The sequence below is a fragment of the Actinia tenebrosa genome, unplaced genomic scaffold (assembly GCF_029948245.1).
Source record: "Actinia tenebrosa isolate PJP-AT-01 unplaced genomic scaffold, QUT_ActTen_1.0 PGA_scaffold0__85_contigs__length_37466705, whole genome shotgun sequence".
NCBI lineage: Eukaryota > Metazoa > Cnidaria > Anthozoa > Actiniaria > Actiniidae > Actinia > Actinia tenebrosa.
This window is the reverse complement of record NW_028292569.1, coordinates 21,108,742-21,133,749: the sequence shown is the minus strand read 5'-3', so window position 1 is coordinate 21,133,749 and position 25,008 is coordinate 21,108,742. Positions and strand designations below refer to the sequence as shown.

Here is a 25,008-nt window from a genome sequence, read left to right as displayed (position 1 = left end):
AATAAGTACAAAATCATGACATTGAACTCAAAAAGTCAAGCTTACCAAACTTTTCTTTCATCTCGGGTGCAAAACTGTTTTTGACCAACCAGGATTCTAGCTACTTCTGAAGGAGAGAAATCTTTGCTGAACTCCAATTCTTTATTTATTGGCTTCGGTATAGTTTTTTATTGTTTCCAGTTAGGTGGTTCATTTATCTTTTTCAAAAACTGAATGGGCATGAATAGGGTTTTGATGCCAGATCCGTTGTTTCAGCTCTCAGTATAACGGGTCATTTCACCCTATTAAAAGACTAAAATGGCCCTTTTAATGTAGGGCTGAATTGGCCTGTTGAGTCGAAACAGTCATTGCTGGAGTCAAAATAGAAATCACTGGAGCTTTTACAGCTTTTTGAAAGGTCAATTCGGATTTATCAAGGGTCATTTTGGATGTGGATGGGGGCTATCGTTTTCAAAACAGCCCCTTCAGAGCTAATGTAGCTCTTCTGCTAAAAGGGCTGATTTGGACTTTGGGGCTGAATCAGCTCGATCGAATTTACAGTGTATTATTTATCTTACTTTATTTGGAGAAACACTTTTACAGTGATTGCAACAAACCTAGGAAATGGTTTAATATACACCAGGGCCCAGTACTTTTATTTCATGGGTTCATTACAATCAGCTTTCTGTTGCTCAAATGATCATGAATGCTTGTTAAACTGATTTACTTCTTAGATTTAGTAGCCCGTAAGCTACAATTAGCTTAAATAAAGCCACTTCCTTGCAGAAGTCTCGAAAGCAATAAGTACACAGCACAGAATGCCATATATAGTAATGAATGTGTGTATATATATATAGTAATGGAATTGTTGGTACTTATAAGGAGTTTTTGAAAAGTACATGCTAGTACTTCGTGATTAAGTATGGAATATAAGTTTGAACAATAAATATATATTAAGTAATTATATCAAGTATTTTTTCAGTCCTTGTCAAATATACATTAAACACAGTCTGTGGGTCAAAGCAAAGTACATGTTAAATACATATTAAACATAGATTAAGTGTCATGTTGTGGTACTGATTAAGTATGATTCGACCAGGGGTTAAGTAGTGTTTAAATGCCAATTAAATGCTACTAAAGTAGCAGTTAAATATCTCCACAAATACCACAGGGAACCCGGCTATATATTTTTTGCTTCTTTTAGAAAAGTAACTTTGCTCTTTGTGGGTTTCCTGTGTTGGGATCGGTTTCCTATTACATACAATTACAATACAATACTTTGTATTGCATGCACGTGACTAGCATAGCCTTTCATTTGAAAAATGTTACTTTGATTTGCGTTCATTCTTCACGGTCATAAAATAATGTGTCTTTTACAACAGAATCCTCAGCACTACTGCAATGTCGGATCTTCAAGTCTTCTATATGCTATCTAGATGGCTATACAGAGACCACACAGAGTATAGATAAGCGAAATTGTCATGGAACGACTTCTAAATCAAGCTTCGAATGAACGCAAATCAAAGTAACATTTTTCAAATGAAAAGCTATGCTAGTCACGTGCATGCAATACAAAGTATAAAGAGAGCCTATACGTTGAGATCCCAGCCAACCCTTCAATATTCCCAGTATCGCGCTTGTCTTCACCTTGTTATCTTATTATCCAAACCCTAACGCCTACCAAAACTAATAACCTACCACATACAATGCCGGCAAACAGTCAGTCTGGGCATACATTCGATTCTTACCGTGCTCTTCTGTTAAGGCCGGTTTAGACGGTACGATTTTTGCCTACAACTATTGTATACAACACGCTCGCGTCTGTCGTGGGCGTGTTGTATGCTTGATTTAATGCTCGAGTTGTAGGATGGCACGAGCGTACATATTAAAGCTATAAAAAGTAGCATTAAAGTATACGAGTTAAGTAGAGATTAAGTATAAAAACAATTTCCCAAGGTACTACGGCATTTACGATTACGGGCAATTTTCTCGCCATAATGTCTAGTTATACTGATTAAATGGTTTCATACAAGAAGTTAAAGAGGACTGAATTTGCTTTTTGGGAAAAACTGAAGTTTCCTAGCACTCGATCGTTTATAACGTATCAGTCAATCAACTAAAACTATTCGTTTTGCAGATCATTTGGACAAAAAAATATTGAAAATGAAAGACATTCTTTACCTTGCTGAACGATTTCGAATAAGGTTAAAAGCAAGAAGATGAACTATTCGTTTTGCAGATCATTTCGACAAAAAAATATTGAAAATTAAAGACATTCTTTACCTTGCTGAACGAATAAGGTTAAAAGCAAGAAGATGAAAAGGTACTGAAGTCTCAACGCCATCGCCGTCGCCATCGTGTATCGTCGTACCACGCGGTCAAACGCAATGCGCATGCTCACAGTCTATGTTGTCGTTTCCAGGAATACACGGCTTTTACTATATGTTTACTAGTGGAGAAAAAGAAAAGAAAAATTAAGAAAAATACTTAAAAGATAAGCTTTAAAATCTTACAATTTGCAGTTCTATTCGAGATAAATACATTCTGAGTTTCACACTTAAAGTTAAGCTTTCTCAAGTAAGTTTTTACAGTTTTTCTCGACGTATATTTACACAACGTGTTCATGCCCTCTGCGCACAGCCCCACCACAACGCCCCAACGAGCTACCATTTCCGTGCACCCCGGAAAACAATGAAAGAATGAAAGCCTGGCTCCTCGAACAATACGCATCTTCAACCTTCAACACTTGCCCTCATCGAGCATTGCCCTGCATGGCAGGACCTCCAGTTGAGATACATGTGGATCCAGAGGCCACACCAAAGGCATGTCACAAACCAGCCAGCATACCTGTCCATTGGCAGCAGAAAGTCTATGAGGACCTCCTCCGCGATGAGGCACTCGGTGTTGTCGAGCGAGTGCCGTATGGGAAACCGGTGACCTGGTGCCACCGCATGGTGGTCACTCGGAAGCACGACGGTTCACCCCGCAGGACTGTGGACCTATCACCCCTTAACAAGTTCTGCCAACGCGAAACCTTCGCCACTGAGTCACCCTTCCACCTGGCGCGACGCATCCCCAAGAACACGTGGAAGACGGTCACGGATGCCTGGAACGGTTATCACAGCGTCCCACTGCGAGAATCAGATCGCCATCTCACCACGTTTATCACACCATTTGGACGCTGGCGATACACCAGGGCGCCGCAAGGCTTCCTGTCCTCAGGAGACGGATACAATCGCCGTTTCAGTGCCATCCTCTCGGAGTTTGAACGAAAGGAACGTTGCGTAGATGACACCATACACCACGACACCGATCTGGAACAACATTGGTGGAGAACGATTGACTTCCTGACCAGAGTCGGCCAGTCCGGCATCGTCCTCAACCCAGATAAGTTTCAATTTGCAGGAAAAAGTGTCAGCTTTGCGGGATTCCAGATATCGGACGCAACAATCGAACCGCTCCCCAAGTACCTGGATGCCATCCGCGACTTCCCCTCCCCAGAATCAACGACAGACATCAGGAGCTGGTTTGGCCTCGTCAACCAGGTGGCGAACTACGCACAGTTGCGAGACACAATGGCCGTATTCAAACCTTTTCTCAGCCCTCGATGTAAGTTCACATGGTCCCAAGACCTGGAGGCAGCATTCCAACAGTCCAAAGAAGTCATCGTAGAAGCCATCCGGGAAGGTGTTGAAATCTTTGACATGCAACGGCGCACCTGCCTACGGCCTGATTGGTCCAACCGCGGGATCGGTTACTTCCTGCTTCAGCAACATTGCAACTGCCCCTCCGGTATACCAGACTGCTGCCCAGGGGGATGGAAAATCACGCTAGCAGGTTCAAGATTCCTTTCATCAGCAGAGCAGCGTTACGCAGCCGTCGAAGGTGAGGCACTTGCTGTCGCTTGGGGCCTCGAACAAACACGATATTTTACGCAAGGATGTGACAACCTTGTGATAGTAACCGACCATAAGCCACTAGTAAAAATCTTCGGTGACCGCACACTAGACGAAATATCGAACTCCCGCCTGTTCCGACTAAAGCAGCGCACCCTACCGTGGCGCTTCGAGATTGTCCACAGACCCGGGAAAACCAACCACGCCGCTGACGCCACTTCAAGACACCCCTCACCATCGAGCTCCGAGAACCACTACTCACTCGGTAAACCAAGCGAACCTGACCTAGCAGAATCAGCGCTGATGTCTACAATCCGCGAAGACGCTCAAGGCCTCAGTGCAATATCGTGGTCCCTCCTAGCACAGGAAACAGCTAAAGATGAATCCCTCTGCCACGCTCTCCGTCTCCTCGAGCAAAACGGCAATATAGACAGCAAAGACCCTACCTTAACCAATCTCTCCCCAATCAGCGAATCCATCTATATCCAAGAAGGTGTCCTGCTGTACAACGACCGCGTCATTGTTCCCTCCTCCCTACGCCAAGGGATCCTCCAGCACCTCCACGCTGCCCACCAAGGGGCCTCCACGATGGAACAGCGTGCCCGTGCCATCGTCTACTGGCCTGGGCTATCAAAGGACATTCAGGACACCAGAGAAAGATGTGCCGACTGCAACCGCAATGCCCCGTCACAAGCGGCCACACCCCCTCTACCTTCGCCACCACCATCCACCCCCTTCGAAGCGATCTTTGCAGACTTCTTCGACCACGGGGGTTGCCACTACCTTGTCGTCGGAGACCGCCTCTCAGGTTGGGTAGAGGTTCTACGCTCAACAGCTGGCACCGATCTAGGAGGATCAGCAGGCCTGGTCCATCATTTACGCAGATTCTTCGCTACGTTCGGCGTCCCAGAGGAACTTGGGAGTGATGGTGGCCCAGAGTTCACAGCAGGTAACACTCAAAACTTCCTCCGCTCCTGGAACGTGCGACACCGCGTGTCCTCAGTAAGCTTCCCCCAGTCCAATGGGAGAGCGGAGGTTGCTGTTAAGGCAGCAAAGAGACTTTTAATGTCCAACACTGGTCCAACCGGGAACCTCGACCAAGACCGCTTCTTGCGTGCAATCCTACAGCTGCGAAACACGCCCGACCGCGACTGCAACTTATCACCCGCACAAATAATCTTTGGTCGGCCACTACGAGACTCACTTACCTTTGTAAGTCGACTAGAAAAGTTCTCAAACCCCAACGTCCGACCACTATGGCGTCAGGCTTGGATAGCGAAGGAAGAAGCCCTGCGCACAAGGATGTCCCGCACAACCGAGTCCTTGAGAATCCACTCGAGACCACTTCGCCCACTAACCCCTGGCGACCGAGTCTTCCTTCAAAACCAGCATGGCCCAAACCCAACTAAGTGGGACCGATCTGGCCTTGTAGTTGAATCCATGAAGAACGACCAATACAGAGTGAAAGTAGATGGATCGGGACGGCTGACACTGCGCAATCGTCGATTCCTGAGAGCTTACACACCAGTCCACCCGACAGTCCCGCAGCAGACAGTATCCCCGCCGCCGTCCCTAGGAAGAAGCCAGGAGCAGGAGCACATACTGATACCCACAGACAAGGGACCACTTGAAGAGGCCTGTGAGCTACCACAAGATGAACCATGTGCCACATCCCCAAACGTTCCTCAACCCATCGTCCCCACACACCCCCAACCACCAGCCACCGAGGGACCACAACCAGACGTCAGTCCCCCAGAAAACCCGTTGACCCAGGCACCTCCATACATACGCCCTACACGTGACAGAAGGACACCACGGCGCTATGAACCCGAGACAGGCACCTGGGTTAGAAACTGAGTCCAGTAATTCTGACTGCCCAGTCAGAGATTCCAGGACTGGGGGAGATGAAGAGTTCTCTACTGGCCACTAGGGCCTGGACACGAGTTAGATACCGCTGACCGGCTCAGTAGGAGCGGCCATCTTGTTTACGTTAAGATTACGTTTTAGGACAGAACTATAATACAAGACTATTCAGCACCAGTATATCTTTATTTATGTAAGTTTTCCATTTATTATATGTGTAATCGTTTACTTCACATTTATCTATACATGATTTACTTTAAGTGCTATTATTTAGCTTAGATTTTATATATTTGTATCTTAGGACTCTATCATCGTTGTAGAATAAAATACTATCAGACATCGAGAAGCATCTCTTTCTTCACTCGCCATATACCGCCGTGGCAGAACTGACCTATTACGTGACGAAATAAAATGGCCAATCAAAACACTCGATAGAATACATGAAAAATGGCTTCAAATATCTCTGTGGCAGAACCGACCTTAACAGATAAGCCCGTCGGGGAAGTAGTGTAAATTTATTTGTGTTTTTTGGTTTCGTTCTACGTTACATATTTCCGTTCAAAGTCACCAATTGCTTGAAGTCTGTAGATCTCTGTAGATATATAAACTTCGTAAAAAATACTCGAGACAAATTGAAACCTTTTACTTAAAAGAACTAAAAAATATATAGGTAATAACTGTATTGTTTGTTTACGACCTTAGATTTACTCTATAATGTCTGAAGTATGTTGAAGAGAGCGAATATAGAGCGAAGACTCAAAAGACTCAAAATAAAATATACGAAGTGTCTGAAATGTCCGCAGCCGGTCACATAACTCATAATGCTAAGTGAGCAGCAGTCCGAATTTATTTCTATAAAAATCAAGGTTACGTTATATAAACTAAAATCCAAACCTAATGTTCCTATCTCGATATAAAAGCATACTATATTTAAGCTCCCTTTCATGGCACTTCCATATTTTTGGTCATAGGGTAATCAACTGACGGTCACGTAACTCAAAACACTAAATTGCCGGCAGTCCGAAACGGTTCTTTATCGAGATAGGAACATTGGATTTGGATTTTAGTTTATATAACCTTGATTTTTATTTAAAATATTCGTCTCCCAGCCATTTAGCTTAATAATATATTTTGAGTTATGTGAGCTCTGTTATTAAAGAGTGTGATAACATGATAAAAAGAAAGTGTTCGCTGCATAATGTTTTTATAGTAAATCATTATTCGTGTAGGATACATTAGGATCCATTGTATAATACTACTAGGATGAGTTTATGAAAAGTTTCGGACTGCCGGCTATTTAGCACTTTGAGTTATGTGACCGGCTGCGGACATTTAGACACTCCGCAAAATATAATAGTTACTAAAGTATTATTTGCATCGGCGTTTTACAATATTCGAGATTTTAAAGAGATCGAAGTTATTAGTATAGAGTGAAAAACTCGTGAACTAAAACTGAATAAGAGACTTCTAATAAGGACTGTGTTTAATAATATACTACTTCACGGGCTTTTTGCAATCGCCATAAGTTTAAGGAATAAGTTTAATGACAAGCCTAACCATGAAGATCACTTTAGTCTCTCGTAGATTTATTGGACTGTTGTGGGATTGGCTATTTGCTGAGTTAGAGGTTGAATTGAGTTTGAGTTAGGATTGAGTTAACTAAAAAAATAAAAAAATAAAAAATTTATATATTGATAAAAATACATAAACAAAAATAAACATGTATTCACCTAATATAAGCCGAACACTAAGGTCTTCAATCGTAAGTGCTTCAGTTCTAAAGCCGGTAGACTACGATATGTCAAAAAAATACGGCTATCTTTATTGTAGCTGTACCTCACCTCCACTCTCTCTTTTCAATTCGAAACCGAAGACTAATTTATGTATCTGATTCACTGATAGCACTTAGAACCGGCTCTCAAGTGTTATATTATGATATAAACCAGCATCCTAATTTCATATCACGTAAAATAGACTGGAATTAATTTTAGCTTGTTTTGTTTTTTTTTGTTTTTTTGTTTTTTTTTGTTTTTTGTTTTTGTTTTTAATGCTGGAAAAGTCATGGCAATATTCGTTTGAAATGATAGAGGACCTTCAACAGCTCGGGGCGTCACGCTACTGACCTATGGCATCACGCTAAACTCATACCGTACGTTCTGGTCGGGAATACGTATAACCCACTGTCACGAAAACATCATACGTCATGTTCAATTTAGATTTAGATAGGGGACGCCAACTAACGTTATGTCCACGTTCTAATCTATTCTATTCTATGTACATAGTATTGATGTGATAAAGATGCATGTATTTGCCACACAGTATTTTCAAAATAAAGACCGTTTAGTCAAGTATAAAGACTGAATTGTCGACAATCGATAACACCATTCCTCCTGAAAAAAAATTACCGTATGGAACGTTTGAAGAAAAAGAGATGAATACAGATGTTGAATAGGCAATCCAAAATATTAGCAAGTAAAGAAGAAGACATGATTCTGAAAATGTCGAACGGTTAAGTTGTCGTTGGCTGATCCACGAGCAAAAGAATTCCACCAGGTAAAGAGTGAGAAGGGCACTCCTATCAGCTGCTTGATGAATCGTTATGTTTTGTTATGGGGACGACAAATATATTACAGAATTTGAATTTTATACTCCTAACCAAAGAGAAAATATTAATTCAGCCAGAGTATCAATTTCATTTAGGGCAACATCTTTTAACCCCCGGGGGGAACTCCCTTATGAAAGGGGGCGCGGGATCCATGTCATCCCTTTTAGGGTTTGAAATCAGGGTTTTGGTCCCGCTTAGGGTGATAAAGACGAGAATGCGCACCAACTGAATGTTGTGGTCCCTTTTAGGGTATAAGGTCTACAAAAAAGCAAGCGATTTGTATATGACGACGTCATCATGAATTTGTTAGAGCAGACGGCGTTTGATTCAAATAAAATCTCAAATTGAAGGTACTTATGAAAAAATCAAAAAGCATTTTATGGACAACATTATTGACAATTACTGTATAACTTCTGAATAAAGCAAATGAAATTTAACACTGACATTGTGTGGCAAAATAAAAATAAATAAATAAATAAAATTTTAAAAAAGAAGAAAAGAAAAGAAAAACATTCTTCAAAACGTTTGTCCCATGATACCTTAAGAAATGACGAGGCTTCACTTACTTCTTCTGTTGCTTCCTGAGGAGGTTTCAAAAGATTCAGCAGAAGATAATCTGTTTCTTCTTCATTTCTGGCAACTGATGATATGGCTGGAAGGGTAATAGAATAGCAATGATTCAGAATTGGAAAAAGTAATGTATATTACTGTTCTTAAAATGTAAACAAAACTAAGGTAAACAAATCAACTAAGAGCTATTACAGTGTACTGCTAAATGGATTTTAAAGTTGAGTTGCAATTAACACAACATATAAAGACAATAAAAATATATGAGAAGCTCCTATATATTTCAATTGTAATTATAATAGGCATTATTAAAACCTGTGGCAATGACATTTTCTGAATCTAGATTTACTGGAAAGAGTGGTGGTAAGCTCTGATAGTTATAAAGATATCATCATCCTCATCACATGAATTAGCATTGCTCTTATCATTTTCACTTTTTTTTATAAAATTATTTTCACCATTTTTCTTCCAATCTTATGTAGGTATTCAAAATTCAATCTCAAAATCAAGCTTGTGATGAAACCCCATTTTCAGGTTCATTTTTGGAATTAGCATTTAATTTTGCATCAAATAGCTTGATGTCACCTTGAGGTACTGGGATACATTTACATGTATGACCACTATATAGACAGAGAGGTGGATATTACAGTTTATCTTTTGACTTACCACTAGTAGATGTGTCTAAAAAATTCTCCTCTTCCTATAAGTAAAAAAACAATTCACAATTCAATCAAAATATGCATTAAAATTGCAATGTTTGTATAATAGATGACACAACTATTGTGCATGTCAGGTACATTCGTGATCATTGAATGGAACTGTAAAAAAGAAGTATTGCTTTGAATCTTATAGTTTTTTGTGTTCTCTGAAATTCTTAAGATTCCAATGGCTACATTCTCAAGCTCGAATGCTTAGAGTGGAATGATTTCCATATCATCTACTTCAAGTCATGCTTCTTCCTTCTGCAAGTTGTGAGACAAGAATATATTTCGACTCGACTGAATAATTATTGTCAGTTCAAATTGTCGGTTCATAAATTTAAATGATATATTTACGACGGTAAGATAAAAAATTCCATTATGATTGCTTTGCATCTTATTCTAAGTTTAATTTGGTAGAAGTTGATGAATTATCTGAAATTCTTTACTTATTCTTATATCTGATAACAAAATATTAAAAGCTTCATTTTTTTTAGGTATTTGTCTTTAGAGCAAAAACATTTCATATAGCTTCAGAATGGGCTTCTAAATAATGAAAAATTAGCTCAAAGTTTGAAGTTAGTATGTTTACCAATATTACAAGACATAAATTCTTAGACTATTCTTCCTTTAACAGTACTGATCTTCGGTTACTAAATATACTTCTTTCAAACAATAGCTGATTTAGAGAATGAGCAGGTTATCAAAATTACATACGAGCGTTTTATAACGTTCAAAATCCTTGGAATCTTTTAAACCATTGTTCCTCTATTGTCATTGCTTCGTTCGTAGAAGACATGCTTAATTCTGAGACAAAGCGGCGAGGTGTTCAAAGTTAAAACGATCCCAAGTCTTTATAACATAAGATTTCTTTCTTTAGTAAGTTTTAACACTTCGACCGAATTCAGACATATAAGTTTTAGTTAAAGCCTCTTTCCAAATCTAGTAGAGATTTCTCATAAGTCCGATTATTTTACGCTACGTTTTACGCGGGTGTGAACTCGTGAAAACCGTATATTTGCATGACTAAGACAGCTGGGAAAGTCATTGTAATGGTCTAAGAAAAAAAAAGTCCATTTTTACACAAATCAATTCTTTATGGTCAATACAAGAATTTCATAAAACATATGAAATGCACAACTCTTAGAAAGCGACATATTTTCATTTACACTAAAACACACACCAGTCTTAACACTATTCAGAAAATTCCTAGGAACGCTAACGATAGCTAGACACGACTTTTTTGTCTCTCGCTCTCACTCCTTTTACAACTGTAAATTTTCAAATTTATTTTCAATTTTATCGAAAAGCCCTTGCATTTTCTGCATTGTACTTAAAGCCGCATTACACATCAAAGAATGCTTTTCAAGAGCCTCTCTCCGCAACTTGGACTTGTCTTTGGCTTTCTTGGTACGTGGCTCGTCGCTGTCACTTCTATCGCTATCACTTTTTTCGTCACTCTTTTTTTCTTTCCTTTTTCGCTCGTTTCGTCTTTCTCTATCTCTTCTTTCTTCTGGTTATTGAATGTCAGCATATCGCATATCGGCATTTCTCTCGTCACATGAGCTATCACCTAAAAACGATGTCTGCGGTTTCTGTGAAAGCTTGTGGGGCTCCTTGTCTTTCTTCTGGATAGAACTTTCGTTCTTGCTCTTTTGTTCGTCACTTGCTCTTTCGCGTGTATTACTTTGCTTTTCCGCATTCACAACATGGACATTACTTTTAACGCACCTCTGGCACCTGGACGCAATGGCGGTTAACTTAGACTTCTTGTAGTAGGTCTTAACCTCTGGTGGCACTTGGTGGGAGCTTAAAATCAACTCTTTGGCGCATAATGCTACTGCTTCCCAACCTCTGGTTCTTTCATTGATCCATGCTTCTTTAATAACTGACATCTCGGACGTTCCCGGTGTTTTCTTGACTGAAAGTGGAACAGATTTGCATTTATTTTCAAGACCGTGAGATTTCATTAGTAATTCAATAAGTTACATTAGAAACTTACGCCTTTCTGTTTTCTTCGAAGTAGTTTGAGAAGTTCCTGGCTCATCCCACGGCCTCCAAACTTTCGACATTGCAAAACAGTGGATTTTCCTTTTGAGTACTAGTAGTTGCTCCTTTCGATACGCCCAAGCCTGTTTGTGATATTTCAGGTTTTAGTGCCCGACTATAAATATGCTGGCATTATAATGAAATTCAACAAAGAATAGAATAAAAGAAGTCTTTTTCGTGAAAAGAGTTACGTAACTCTTAAAATTTTAACGCTCAAGTCGTGCTACCACCAATAGACATAAATGCGTGATTACGTGCTCGCACTGTTCATTTTACCAAAGCATTTGATCTAACAATGAGCGACTACAGATGAGAGGGATTAATGCAGTTTCTCGCTAAAGATAGGAGGTACCTGGTACGCGTTTGGAGAGTCACCTTTCAAGTTTATTTCATGCAAGTACTTTTACTGATTGTATGATTTGTATCACAAATACAAATAATAGTAAGCTCTGCAGATTGGTCAATGGTATTGAATTTCATTTTTTTTTTAATGGCAGCAAACTGCACACAAATCAGTGCGCCGCAGAATCTTACTGATTCAACTAATATGGACAACATCAGGTTCATCCAATTGTGTTACATCTTTTGCCATTTCATATCTACTTTACCGGCCCCACTCCCTGAAGAGTCTCTGGATTTAGACTGCGATAACGAAATTCTTCTGTCCTGTGCTATATTGCAGTTTCTAGTCAACATACTTCCACCGACAATATTTCAATATGTAAATCAACCATTTCCACAGTCTCTTCTCCCTTTAAGTCGCAATTCGCATGATTTTATCGGGCGAGATGTCTTTGGAATGTTTTCGAGACATGAGTATATCTTCTGGCTGCTGTCCGGAGAGACACTCGAGTCCTTAACTGAACTGGTTGATAATGTTCGTCGTGAAATTCTTATATCAAGGAGAAACACCGAACCCAGAGTCAGAGAAGGCAGACCATATACACTTGACGTAACTAACCGGGTTTTGTTAGTACTGATATGGCTACGCAAATATCCTAGTCTTGATTTCTTGGCTTGTATTTTTGATGTAAGCATGTCTACAGTTTCTGGGACTATTCATCAGATTGCTCCAATCTTATGGCACCATTTTCGTTGTTTCGTGTCGTGGCCGAGCATTCAGGAATGGAGAAATCTTCGAGGCACCTGGAGACACTTTCCCAACGCCGTGGGAGCAATTGTTGGGACATTTACCCCAATAAATCGGCCTTCGGAGAATCAAGAGAACTTTTACAATGGGCACAGACATCGCCATTTGATGAGCATCATACAAGCTGGATTTCCAGGTCATTTGAATGACGCTGGGACTTATCTCAGAGCGCAGTCGATAGGACCTGGATTAGCATTAGACTTTCCTTTTAACTTTGAGCTGCTTGCAGATAAAGGATATTCTGCTCGTCGTCCCCTTCGCATATCGTGGAGACAAGCGCAACTGAGGCGTATGCCTCGAAGACTTCGCCGATTAGCTACTAGGCAAAATAAATATCACAGAAAGTATAGAATAAAAGTAGAGCATGTCATTAAACACATAAAGGACTACAAAGCCTCCAAAAATATATGGCGACATCCACGGTGGTTTTAGCCAATTATTTTCGAATTATGTGCGTTCATGGCTGAGAGGCACATACGACTTTTCCAGTCACTTTGAGAGTATTTAAATACGATTTTGCTTTATAGTTTTCGCATTATATTGTGTCATATTCTCTTTCATCATATCTTAATATTGTCATTTAGAAACAGACAAAAAACAATGGAATCCTGTTTCTTTGCAGAAAGTGACATGCACAAAAATACTTAACAATATACTATATCAAAGTGCCTCAAAAAGTCTAAAGTGCCTCTCACACTTAACAATAAAGTATAAAGAAAAATAAAAGATCTTTTGTATAATGTTCAGAACAAAGAGTGAGATTAGCGTAAATGAAAAATATGTCGCTTTCTAAGAGTTGTGCATTTCATATGTTTTATGAAATTCTTGTATTGACCATAAAGAATTGATTTGTGTAAAAATGGACTTTTTTTTTTTCTTAGACCATTACAATGACTTTCCCAGCTGTCTTAGTCATGCAAATATACGGTTTTCACGAGTTCACACTCGCGTAAAACGTAGCGTAAAATAATCGGACTTATGAGAAATCTCTATTAAGAATTACTCGAAATTTATAAAACAACGAGAGGTGAGTTAACAACATTTAATTTTTGGATGGTCAGCTTCAGCTGAAACGGCTAACATTACAAGCTGATTATTATCCGTTCTAACGCTAAATGAAAATTCATTTATATGTTCCTATATTTATAAACAAAATTTTAATGTATACTAACCATGGTATTGTCTTCAAGAGTAAGACAAAAAGAATTCTTGATGAAACGCTTGAGGACACAATATTGAATACTGTACGCACTCAACTGGAAGATAAAAACGTGGTCAACGTGGTCTCAACTATGTCTCCCCTTCCCCCAAGGGAGGATATTCAATGAGTTGGTTTCACCATGCATTCTGATTGGTAGATAAAAGCACGTCTTCTATTGGCTAAGAGGTATTAGGTCAGTTCTGCCATGGAAGTCCGTTTCGCCACGCTACACCGGAAGTCGAGTAGTCTAATATTCTCGTACTTCACTTTTTTCCAAAATCCCTGTGACACTGTGACACTGCCGGAAATCGAGTAGTCTAATGTTCGCGTACTTCACTTTTTTCCAAAATCCCTGTGACACTGTGACACTGCCGGAAGTCAAGTAGTCTAATGTTCGCGTACTTCACTTTTTTCCAAAATCTCTGTGACACTGTGACACTGCCGGAAGTCAAGTAGTCTAATGTTCGCGCACTTCACTTTTTTCCAAAATCTCTGTGACACTGTGACACTGCCGGAAGTCGAGTAGTCTAATGTTCGCGTACTCCACATTTTTCAAAATCCCTGTGACACTGTGACGCTGCCGGAAATAAAACCATTCTTGTAGTTGGTGCGAAGAAGTATCGTATTTCATAGCCTTCGCGCCAATCTTTATATTTGCGCGGGAAAGCTACTAGTTCGTACTACATTTTACATTGTGTCTTTGATCATTCAAGAATCCTCCTTAAAGGTAAAGTTTTTCAAAAATCTACTTTGTCAGGGATCCCTTTACACCTAAATTGTTGAAAAAGGTGAGTAAGATATGCATTATTCATAGAAATTTAACCGTTCTTTCGCATTATAATTTCATATACTTTACATTGTTTGTGGCTATTCACGATATTATACATGTTCAAAATATGGAATAATATGTGGGAGGTTAATCTCAGCCGAAACCCCTTGGTCATTCCCACTTAGGATAAAGCCAAATTTAGTATAAGAAAAAAACTTATAGTCTAAGTGGTTCGTATTCTTATTAGGTATTTATTTCTTTGTAAACCCGCATCCTGCGCCGAATTGATTATCTTAGTATTGCTGGCTTTGACCTACTTCATCTTCAATTTCAAAAGCATAAATTCGCATTATTATAAAATAAGACTTTTAAAATCTTGTAAATTAGTCAAAGCTACATGTGCTGGTAAAGTTTCAATGCTGTAAGTCATTTGGTCGCGGAATTATGGGCGAACATGACGTGCTTTTAGTAAAAATGTAAGTTGATATGGAGCGTACGAAACCTCGATGGCTGAAATAATAGGATATTCAATATTTTCGATTAAATTCCACAAAAACATACTTGAAATAGAGTTAATAAATATACACAAGGCAAAATCTTTCATCTAGGGTAAATTATTTTTGATTTTCTTAGATCTTCAGATACAGTGACGGTATTGTGTGACACAATATAAAATGACTCAAAACTTTTTCCTGTGACTCATATCACTGATTTCTAAAGCATATTTTAGAAATGTTATCATAAGGTGTATAGTTTAGATTTTGAGTTTTTGATTATGTCACATGAAAGTCAGCAAATTAGCAAATTAGCAAATTTTTAGCTTATAATTTGTTAGGAGATAAATAAAAGGGCTATACATGAAAGAGGGGAAAATTATGTGAATAATGATTATAACATGATTATGGGTTTCTGTTTTTAGGAAGATATAGCCAAGCCAACTATGGAACAAACCATAAAAGAGCTCAATGAAACAGAATTAAACTGAGCGGAAGTTCTCCCAGAAAATTTACTAGAGTGGTTGGATGTCTTTTCGAGTGCCCATAATGTTGTAAAAGACATCATGTTCCCAGGAATTTTAACGGCAATCTCTGGGCTTATGGCACCCAAGACCACTCTCCAAATAAGTGAGATGGAGTTTGAGCCTGTGAATCTCTTCACAATTGTTCTTGCACCACCTGGAGCAGGAAAAAGCTCCGCTCTTCATGCTGGAGTTGTTAATCCAATAATTCCTCTTGAAGAAACCACAGATAAGCCAATCCTTGTGGAGGATTTCACCAGAAGTGGTGTCTTTGTGCATTTAAAAACAACAGAAGGTCTGGGGGGGTTTGCAAAAGATGAAGTCCATGTTGTGATGAAAAAAATGGTTGGTACAGGGAAAAACACTGACATTGATAAAGACCTCCTGATCAAATTTTTTGATAATTCTCAGTGGACAGTCAACAAGGGTAATACAGCCAAGCGAGATCGCGTTCTGCGCACTGGCATGGCCTTCTTTGGTCTTAGCCAGCCAGACAGCTTCTTTAATATTTATGAGAAGATGGCAAAAAAGGGGAATGGGCTGGTTGACAGAATCTTGTGCTGTTGTCCCAAGCCATTACGCTTGACACGCATTGAAGTAAATGCAAAGGTACAGCAGCTCCAGCAGTATGAGGTGCACAACCTGGAGTCAGTTTATGAACACATTTTTCCTAGACATAATGATGCAGCACCTGTTGTTTATACACTGTCACCAGAGGCATTTACCTACTTTGCAGAGAAGGAGAAAGAGTTGGTGGAGGCGCAAAACAAGATTTTCTGTTGGGGGCTTTCTGAGCACCTCCCACAAAATATATCCAAGGCTGCCAAGCTCTTTCTGCGATTGGCTGTAACACTTCATGTGTTTATTCACCAAATGTCGAGGTCCCTTGGAATGCCATCAGCACCAGTAATACCCACCGTCATTGGTGTCACGACAATGAAACGTGCATTTCATCTAGGAAGTTGGTTCCTAGACAACAGAAATATCTTAGAGAAGGTAAATATTATGAAATGTTTGTTGGTCTCAGCTTTGTCAAGGTTTTTTCAGGGGAGAAATTTTATCTAATGGAGTACAGTTGATATTGATGGTTTATTAAGTAATAGGCTCTTTTGCAAAATGTTTCTTGCTAGGTAAGAGATTGAAATTGTACATGAGAACAATGTTAGATGTATCTAACTACACAATTTGGAGTGTTCATAATTATAAATTTGAACATTATCAGCATCAATGGTGTATTTCAAATAAAGAAACTAGGGGATTTAATAAATTGGAGTGACTTTTCTATAGTCTTTGTTGCTATCGAACATAGAAATGACATCAAATATGATCCAAACTCAATTCTTATTAGCTTAAAAGAAGTACATACCTTGAATGTTTGCTTACAGCCTCCATTCTCGGCATGTATCTCTCACATTCACCCATGATTAAATGCATTAATTTTAGAAAACACATAAAAACAGTCTTACAAAGATGTTCTCTGTCTCTTCCTTTAAGATTGTCAGCAATGGAAGAACACCTGACTCATTTGGTACAGCCAAGAAAATACTACAAGTGCCAGGTCCCTTTGTGACCACACGGATGATGTGCAGATTGACACATACAAGCACAGCAGCTGTAATGGCAGCTATGAAAAAGCTTGAAAAGGAAAAGCTTGGGGAGGTCAATGTTGATCTCAATTGCTTTTTCAAGCAACCCCCCATCCATGTAAATGAAGCTAATTTAGAGCTATATGGTATGGACATCATTTCTTATACCAATGAGTTCAGAAAGAGGAATGGCCTCTCTGACAATCAGTGGTCCACCCTTTTGTTAAATGCCCCACAACAGGTGGAAGTAGCAAGATATTTCCAGTAACTCCAACACTTTTTTAATACCAATGAATTTTATGGATATGAATGGATACATTGTAAATACATGTCCTTAGGTAAATTAACGGTTTTGTTCATTATCCAGCTGCATAGACCATTGGTACCAGACGATCTAAATTTGGATATAATGCTTTCACATTGCATACTTTCATTTTCTAAGGTTAATGATTTCTTCATCAAAAGAAATGGCTATTATGATAGATTTTATTTAGTAACAATGAATTTCATGGCTATTAATAGATAAACTGTAAATACATGTCCCGATGGTTTTGTTCGTTATCCAACTTGAAAGGTCTTCTGAGCTTGGATGTATAGAGGATATTACATGGGCGCACAGAGATACGAATTTTATCTTCGTTCGCTGCGCTGACTCATGAGATATCAATTGAACATGAGAAGATAAAATTCGTACCTCCGTGCACCTATGTAATGTTCTGTTTATCATAAAGATATCGATGAAACTGAAATAAAACAAAAGCTTAGAAATTTTTTAAATAGCATTAAGCCGATTCAACAGCGATATCTTCAGGTGTGAAAGATATGGTATCTTCCACTGGTGAAAGATATTAAGTTTTCGACACTAGAGAAAACCTGGTATTTCCTCGATATCTATATAATAAACATCATTTATTATATAATTACCAATGAAATATCTATTTTTCTCTATTTCGAAAAATTGATATCTTCACACGTGAAAATAACATGTTATTTTCACGTGTGAAAAAAACACCATTGCGATGGCTATTCAAAAATACAAGGAAAGAATTGCCTGAAAAAGCCAAAACATACTCCATTGATAATTATATAATAAACAGAATATTACATGGGCGCTTGGAGATACGATATTTATCTTTTCAACACTCGAAGATAAATTTCGTATCTCCGCGCGCCCATGTAATATCTTCTATTTATTCATCAAAAGAAATTTTATTTAAGATAAAGCATGCTATTAATTTTGTTTTGTTTTGTCTTGCTAAAAATTCATGAAATGTAATATACAATTTCTTTATTGAAATAGTTTTATTATCATCCAATTATGGCCATCAACAGTAGGCTGAGTTATTTGCACAGGATTAAGCCTTCTTTAATAGCAAATCAATTGTTAAGTTAACAGCAATGAAAAGAATGTACAAGTTGAACAGCACTAATATTTTGGAAACCCACAGACGTTTACTATTATCTGTTATCTGTGAATAGCTGAGCCATAGGTTAGGCTAAGCCTGTGCAAATGAGTCTGTGGTCATAGAAAACAACAGTATTTAGCTTGAACCTTAAGCTCTGTTGAAAAAACGTTATAGTCTTGGAATATTGGGATGTAAATATGGTAATGCAAATCATACTAAACTGAATTTGTACATGTCATAAACTCATCCATACATTCATTTGAAAAAAATGTTATTGAAATGTGAGTTGAAATTACCTGACCAAGACTGTACGGTATCGAGAATATAAATATTGCCTCGTAAATGGGAAGGTAAATAAAACTTGTAAATAAATTTGTGTAGACGTTTAAGGCACAAGATCTGTGATTCCCTCTTGTGACAATGTCTGTTGTAATGTATTCAGTAACATCTGACATTGGCAAGTTTAAGTAGCCATCAAAATGTCAAGGTTTTTGTTCATTTTTCAAACCAGTTCAATGCAATTTGCTTCTTATACATGGCCTCAAAAACAGATGCACATTTCCTAACGTGCATTAATTTCCCTTGTATCTGATTGATATTCTTTGGAAAAATACTTTTGATACCCTCTTCATATTACATCTTGCGCAGTTCATTGTAATTGGAAAGGCAAGTATGGGCTCCAATCTCAATCCCCTCAGCTATCATGTGGTCCACCATGCAGTCAAACAGCATACTTTCAAAATCATTCCATCCAAGGAGGGGGGTTATCTTACTTTCCAAAAGAAACTTGACATCACTTTGGTTCTTGTGGCCTTTAAGTTTGGAAGCGTTCCTTACTCTTGTTAAATGATAAATAGCTTTAGCATTCTGTGATGAACCATATGGATTATCACAGTTGCTACAGCGACATCTGTGATTGCAGCCTTTCATGTTGATGTAGCATAAACATCTTGAAGGTAGCCCACCAACAGCCTGTTTACAAAATTTACGTTCTACATCTTTCTTCGCTGCCCCTCTACCGCAATTACAGTGTTGGCTTCCAATGTCACTTAGCGATGTGTGAGAGGTAGATGGTACATCAGACGAAACACTACCACTTTTAATGCAACTCTTTTCTAGACTGTAGTAGGTACTACTTACTACATCATATCCAAGTAAAACACATCTGCTTGTGATTGCTGGCCCAGCAGGAACAACTGGAATAATGGGAAGGTGCTCTAAGGAAGAAAAGATCACAAAGCTGATCTGAAGTATCTTTGCACAAGCAATAGCTAGTAGATTGCCCAGTTCACCTGAAAAAGAATAATTTATTGGTAAGGACTGGTTTCAAAGTACCATTGAAAAAAAAAATTGGCCAAGAAGAAGTTTTTTTTTTAAAGGCTGGTTTTATGTGACCCACCTTCTTATTTTGCAATGATGTTGCATGGCTCATCCCCATTTTTCAATTAAAAATATGGAATGGTCCACTTTTAATTTATGATTTATACATTTACTGTAATGCTCCAGGCCTTTACTGTGAATAGTGTTTCTTAGACCATGCCATCCCTTTCTGAATGCATGAAGCCAGTGAGCCACTCCCTTATTTTTACTGGACTTTAGACCAGTCCCTTAGAATACAATATCCACTTGGAGCAATCATTAGCAAAAAGAAACAGAAAAGGAAAGAAGGCAGAAGGCAAGAATAAAGAAAGAAATGGTATGAGTAAAAAGGCAACAATTAGCTGTTATTAAAGAAAAAAATACTTACCAATGAAATAGCCATTCCTTGTGAAGTTTTGTGTCTCTTCTGTAAAAGTTCAGTTCTGATGTTATCAATAACTTCTGATACTCTGAAGAATTGTGTGCCCATTCCTTACTTACTTCAAGCCGTAATTGTTTTATACTCATCATCATCTTGTCAGGATTTGTAATGAAGTTAGTGCTGAGAAGTTTTGCTTGAACTTCATCATATTCCTCACTAGGATTTGGAAGCTTATCAATCAGTGACTTGATACTAGTTATTACTGAGAAAAAGAAGCTGTCTTCTTGTTGTAGATTGGCAGGATGTCCATGAAGCTTAAGGTTGAACTCTGATAACAGCCTCTCCAGGGAACATCTGCTTTCCTGTGGGTCTTTAACCATGGGATATTTGTGATTGCTGAATAGGGTCAGTGTACATGGCATCAAATGAATCAAACGGGTGTTGATTGATCTTGAATTATTCATAGTTGTGATCTCCTCTTTTACTAGCATATAGTTGAGACATTTTGTTAACACTTGCTTCAAAGGTTGTGAAATATCTGAACCGCATGTAGACTGAAGGACACGATGCATTTTAAATATATCTGTATGTGCTTCAAGACCATCCAAAATCCCCTGGCCCACTGTACCCCTGAAATGTGCGGATGACACGATTCCAAAACTTTCAACTGGAGGATTGCAACGAATGGTTGGATTAGCATAATATGATATCGGGGGGATGACTCCTTTAACAAATTTGTTCTCTTTCCTTTCATTCCACTGATAAAAGAAGCATGTGAGCAATGCAAGAGCTGATTTGAAACCTAGTCTGCTTCTAGATACTATATGTTTCAAGTTCCTGTGTAGATTTTCATTCCTTTCTGAACCTGCTCCAGGAGGAATGTCTGACAAGCAGCCACTTTGGATGTGTTTCTTTAGGCACTCTATTTCGTGGAGCACTGCAGAAGTAAGAACTTTCTCATCTTCACCATGCTTCACGTTAGCCCATCTCTTGATGAAAGCATCAAATTTTCAGAGATCTGTTGAGGAGATGGTGTTTTTTCTTTTCTTTCTTCCTCTTTATCAGTGTCTCCACGAAAGACATTTCCAAAATCAGTAATGCAAGACCTATTCATATAATGATTTGCCTTTTTAGACATTTTCTGGGTAATTCTTGCGATTGCATGAAATAGATCCAACTTGACAAGTATATTAGTTCCAAAAACTCTCTCCAACTTTCCTCGGACGTGACAACAGTTGTCAACATAAATGGCGTCTAAAATTGAATTTTGATTATCAAGTCTAATCTTAAGTGCCTTTAAAATACTATCTTCATGGTCAAAGGATGTTCCTTTAGTCAACTGCCAGGCAAGAACTTGACCTTTCTCATTTTGCACACAAAATAAAGAATCATATTGTGTTACCCATTTATTGTCTGGTAATTTAATGCCAATGTTTGGTGCTACTTTAAAGGTGTGATCTGCACTAATATGAACAGCAGACAAGTCACACATTCTTTTCGCATAAAATATTTTGTTCTCTTCGTAATGCAGAATGAAGCACCCAATGATGATGTCATCTGATGGGAGTTATACCCAATTTTCACATTTTGGGAATGCATCTATGTCAACATCTTTACTATTCTTACCGTTGCCGTGTTCTTGAGTCACATAGCATTCTACTTGTCTACTAAACTTACTTTCTCTTAACCAGTGAGCATCATAATACTCTTGAGCAATGTTACGTTCAATTTCTGTAAAGTTCAGTCCTGCATTTGCCAAAACGGTAACGGCACGTGAAAGTTCCGTGGTAATCCCGCTTTTGTGGGATAGAAAAAATTGTAAACATTCAGGAGGGATGTTGTCCATTACAAGTGGATCATGTGCAATCAGTTCGTGTCCATCACTATAGGTATACACACGACTCACTAGCAAAGCAATCTCGTCTTTACCGTAGATTTTCCTTGGTTCATTCCTACTCCCGACACAGTTTTTCCATTTACCTGCTTTAAGAGGAACAGAGTCGGTGGCATGACAACTTTTTGGGCAAAACAAATTCCCAGAAAGGATATTTCGAAATTGTAATAAGGGATCCCAAACAATCACAGGAGGTAACAAATAATCTGCTGGAGATGGCGGTTCTGCATTCGATGGCAATACTGGCGGTGGCTTGATGACTTCAGGACCATGTGGGCATCGCTCGTATGCATTCGTTACCTCCAATAAATATTTCTTTACCTGTGGAAGTATAACTTTCATTCTTTCCTAAAATATAAGCACATGGATGATAGCACATTTCAAATTTCAAGATGGCGGAAAATTCACTCAGCACGTGACCAATAATGTATACTGATTGGGATCCCTGTTTGGAAGACTACTTGACTTCCGGCAGTGTCACAGTGTCACAGGGATTTTGGAAAAAAGTGAAGTACGCGAACATTAGACTTCTCGACTTCCGGCAGTGGAGGTAGAAAAGAGTAGTAGAGGACACGAATAGTAGTTTGTTCCGATGGTTGCCCGAATATGACGTAATGGTTAACCCGTCGGTGCTCCGAAAATGACGTAGATGGTTAACCCGTACACGACGATACCACCACGTTTTCGGAAGTAGTCCTTACAAGGGAGCACATTAAGGTGACTGCTTACTTTTGGAAATTGATTTAAGCTTTTTTTAAAACTTCGATTTTCCGAATTGAAATTTAATGCTGATTCCAAATCTGGAAAGAAAAATAGGGTGTCCCGAGCTCGTTTTCGAGATAATCAGCATTTAATGGGAGACTACGCACGAGCTTTTGGAGTAAAAATTGCGCCACCGGAAGTGATTAGAAAAAAATTAAGATTCATAAGATAATAGTTATTTGCAGACTATATGATTGCACGAATAAAGGCTAGTCAATCATTCTACAATAATACATGGATATTTTCGACAAAAAGACAGAGAGATACATTGATTTGTCATATTTTGTAGTTTCGGTGCTCTTAAAAATTCTCATAAAGTCGAACAAAAATCTCTACAAAAATCTATTTTTTCACGTGTTCCTGATTTAAACTTTTCCTAAAATGTTGATATAACCTTGATTTTTAAGAGTTTTTTCGAATGAGCTATCAAAAAATATAGTCCCGTGCAAAATTTGAGGGTTTTGAGCGGTTTTTGAGCGCGCGCACATCGTGGGCTCAAATCGAATGTTCAAAAGTAGGCAGCCACCTTAAGGTGGCTGCCTACTTTCGAACGCTCGATTTGAGCCCACGATGTGAGCCCACGATGTGCGCGCGCTCAATAACCGCTGAAAAATCTACAAGATTTTATTGAAGAACCATACGCGTTTTGAGCTTCAACAGGGCAAAACCCTCAAATTTTGCACGGGACTCTATATTTTTTGATAGCTCATTCGAAAAAACTCTTAAAAATCAAGGTTATATCAACATTTTAGGAAAAGTTTAAATCAGGAACACGTGAAAAAATAGATTTTTGTAGAGATTTTTGTTCGACTTTATGAGAATTTTTAAGAGCACCGAAACTACAAAATATGACAAATCAATGTATCTCTCTGTCTTTTTGTCGAAAATATCCATGTATTATTGTAGAATGATTGACTAGCCTTTATTCGTGCAATCATATAGTCTGCAAATAACTATTATCTTATGAATCTTAATTTTTTTTCTAATCACTTCCGGTGGCGCAATTTTTACTCCAAAAGCTCGTGCGTAGGCTCCCATTAAATGCTGATTATCTCGAAAACGAGCACGGCACACCCTATTTTTCTTTCCAGATTTGGAATCAGCATTAAATTTCAATTCGGAAAATCGAAGTTTTAAGAAAAGCTTAAATCAATTTCCAAAAGTAGGCAGTCACCTTAAAATTTTGTTTGGCAGGTTTCATGGAATCTTTTTTTGACGTAACATCCGCTCGTGCATTTCGAAGCTGGCCGTCAAATTCGGACTCATACGCGCGGTGGAATTTTTGACGGCTGGGGAAAGCCGTCTCTTGGCTATGGCTAAGGACACTAAGAATTCATTTTCTTTATATGTAATGGGTATGCCATCAGAAGCAAAAGAACGGTACCGGAAAAAATTAGGTTTTGGTGTATCTGGAACTATTTTACCGGACCCATACATCATAAAAGATGAAAATTGGTCGACCGACCCTACTCTTTGGCCGGACCTGGACTTTGGACAGATTTACACGTACCTAGTAGAAACACCGTCTATTTTTGACAAAAAATTAATGAAAGCATACAAGAGCTTAGAGGCATATAGGTAACTTTATAATACTAAATACTTTTTTGTTGGTATTACTGCAAAAGACTGTTTTACCAGTACATAAGCTTTTAAAGAAAAGACTAGTTGTTTTGTACAAATATCAACCCCATCAACGTACGCCTCTAGTCTATAGATGGCTTTTATACCGAGCATTGAATGAATTTTATGGAGCCGTAAATTAATCAACCTCTATGGCAAACCTAAAAGCTTTATTCAAAATTTATCTCAACTTTTAAAAAGTTT

The 25,008-nt window shown here is 38.5% G+C and overlaps 3 protein-coding genes and 1 pseudogene across 9 annotated transcripts in view; 1 reads left to right on the top strand and 3 right to left on the bottom strand.

Moving 5' to 3' along the window:
• The window catches only part of LOC116296762 (uncharacterized), a 46,084-nt gene that overhangs the window by 10,867 nt on the left and 10,209 nt on the right, over positions 1-25,008 (bottom strand). For 2 of the 7 annotated variants that reach the window (XM_089035392.1, XM_089035383.1), the window contains exons 2-5: positions 13,980-14,063; positions 9,577-9,610; positions 8,910-8,995; positions 2,263-2,428 (exon numbers count right to left, since the gene is read on the bottom strand). In XM_089035392.1, coding sequence (XP_088891518.1) covers positions 2,263-2,374 — 112 coding nt within the window. In that variant the 5' untranslated portion in view covers positions 2,375-2,428; positions 8,910-8,995; positions 9,577-9,610; positions 13,980-14,063. Of the gene's footprint in view, positions 1-45; positions 2,220-2,262; positions 2,429-8,909; positions 8,996-9,576; positions 9,611-13,979; positions 15,768-25,008 lie in introns of those variants that run through there. The other 5 variants (XR_016120739.1, XM_089035385.1, XM_089035387.1 and 2 more) reach the window with 5 other exon arrangements.
• On the bottom strand, positions 9,617-11,853 carry LOC116305600 (uncharacterized). Its single transcript, XM_031715547.2, has 2 exons — positions 11,611-11,853; positions 9,617-11,529 (listed from the first exon to the last, which is right to left on the bottom strand). The coding sequence occupies exons 1-2, from the start codon at positions 11,678-11,680 to the stop codon at positions 11,126-11,128; spliced, it is 474 nt and encodes a 157-aa protein (XP_031571407.2). The 5' UTR covers positions 11,681-11,853; the 3' UTR covers positions 9,617-11,125.
• Positions 12,694-17,649, top strand: LOC116292445 (uncharacterized). Its single transcript, XM_089039191.1, has 3 exons — positions 12,694-13,096; positions 15,764-16,791; positions 17,290-17,649. The coding sequence occupies exons 1-3, from the start codon at positions 12,694-12,696 to the stop codon at positions 17,647-17,649; spliced, it is 1,791 nt and encodes a 596-aa protein (XP_088895317.1).
• LOC116292446 (uncharacterized) lies at positions 17,640-23,510 on the bottom strand (annotated as a pseudogene).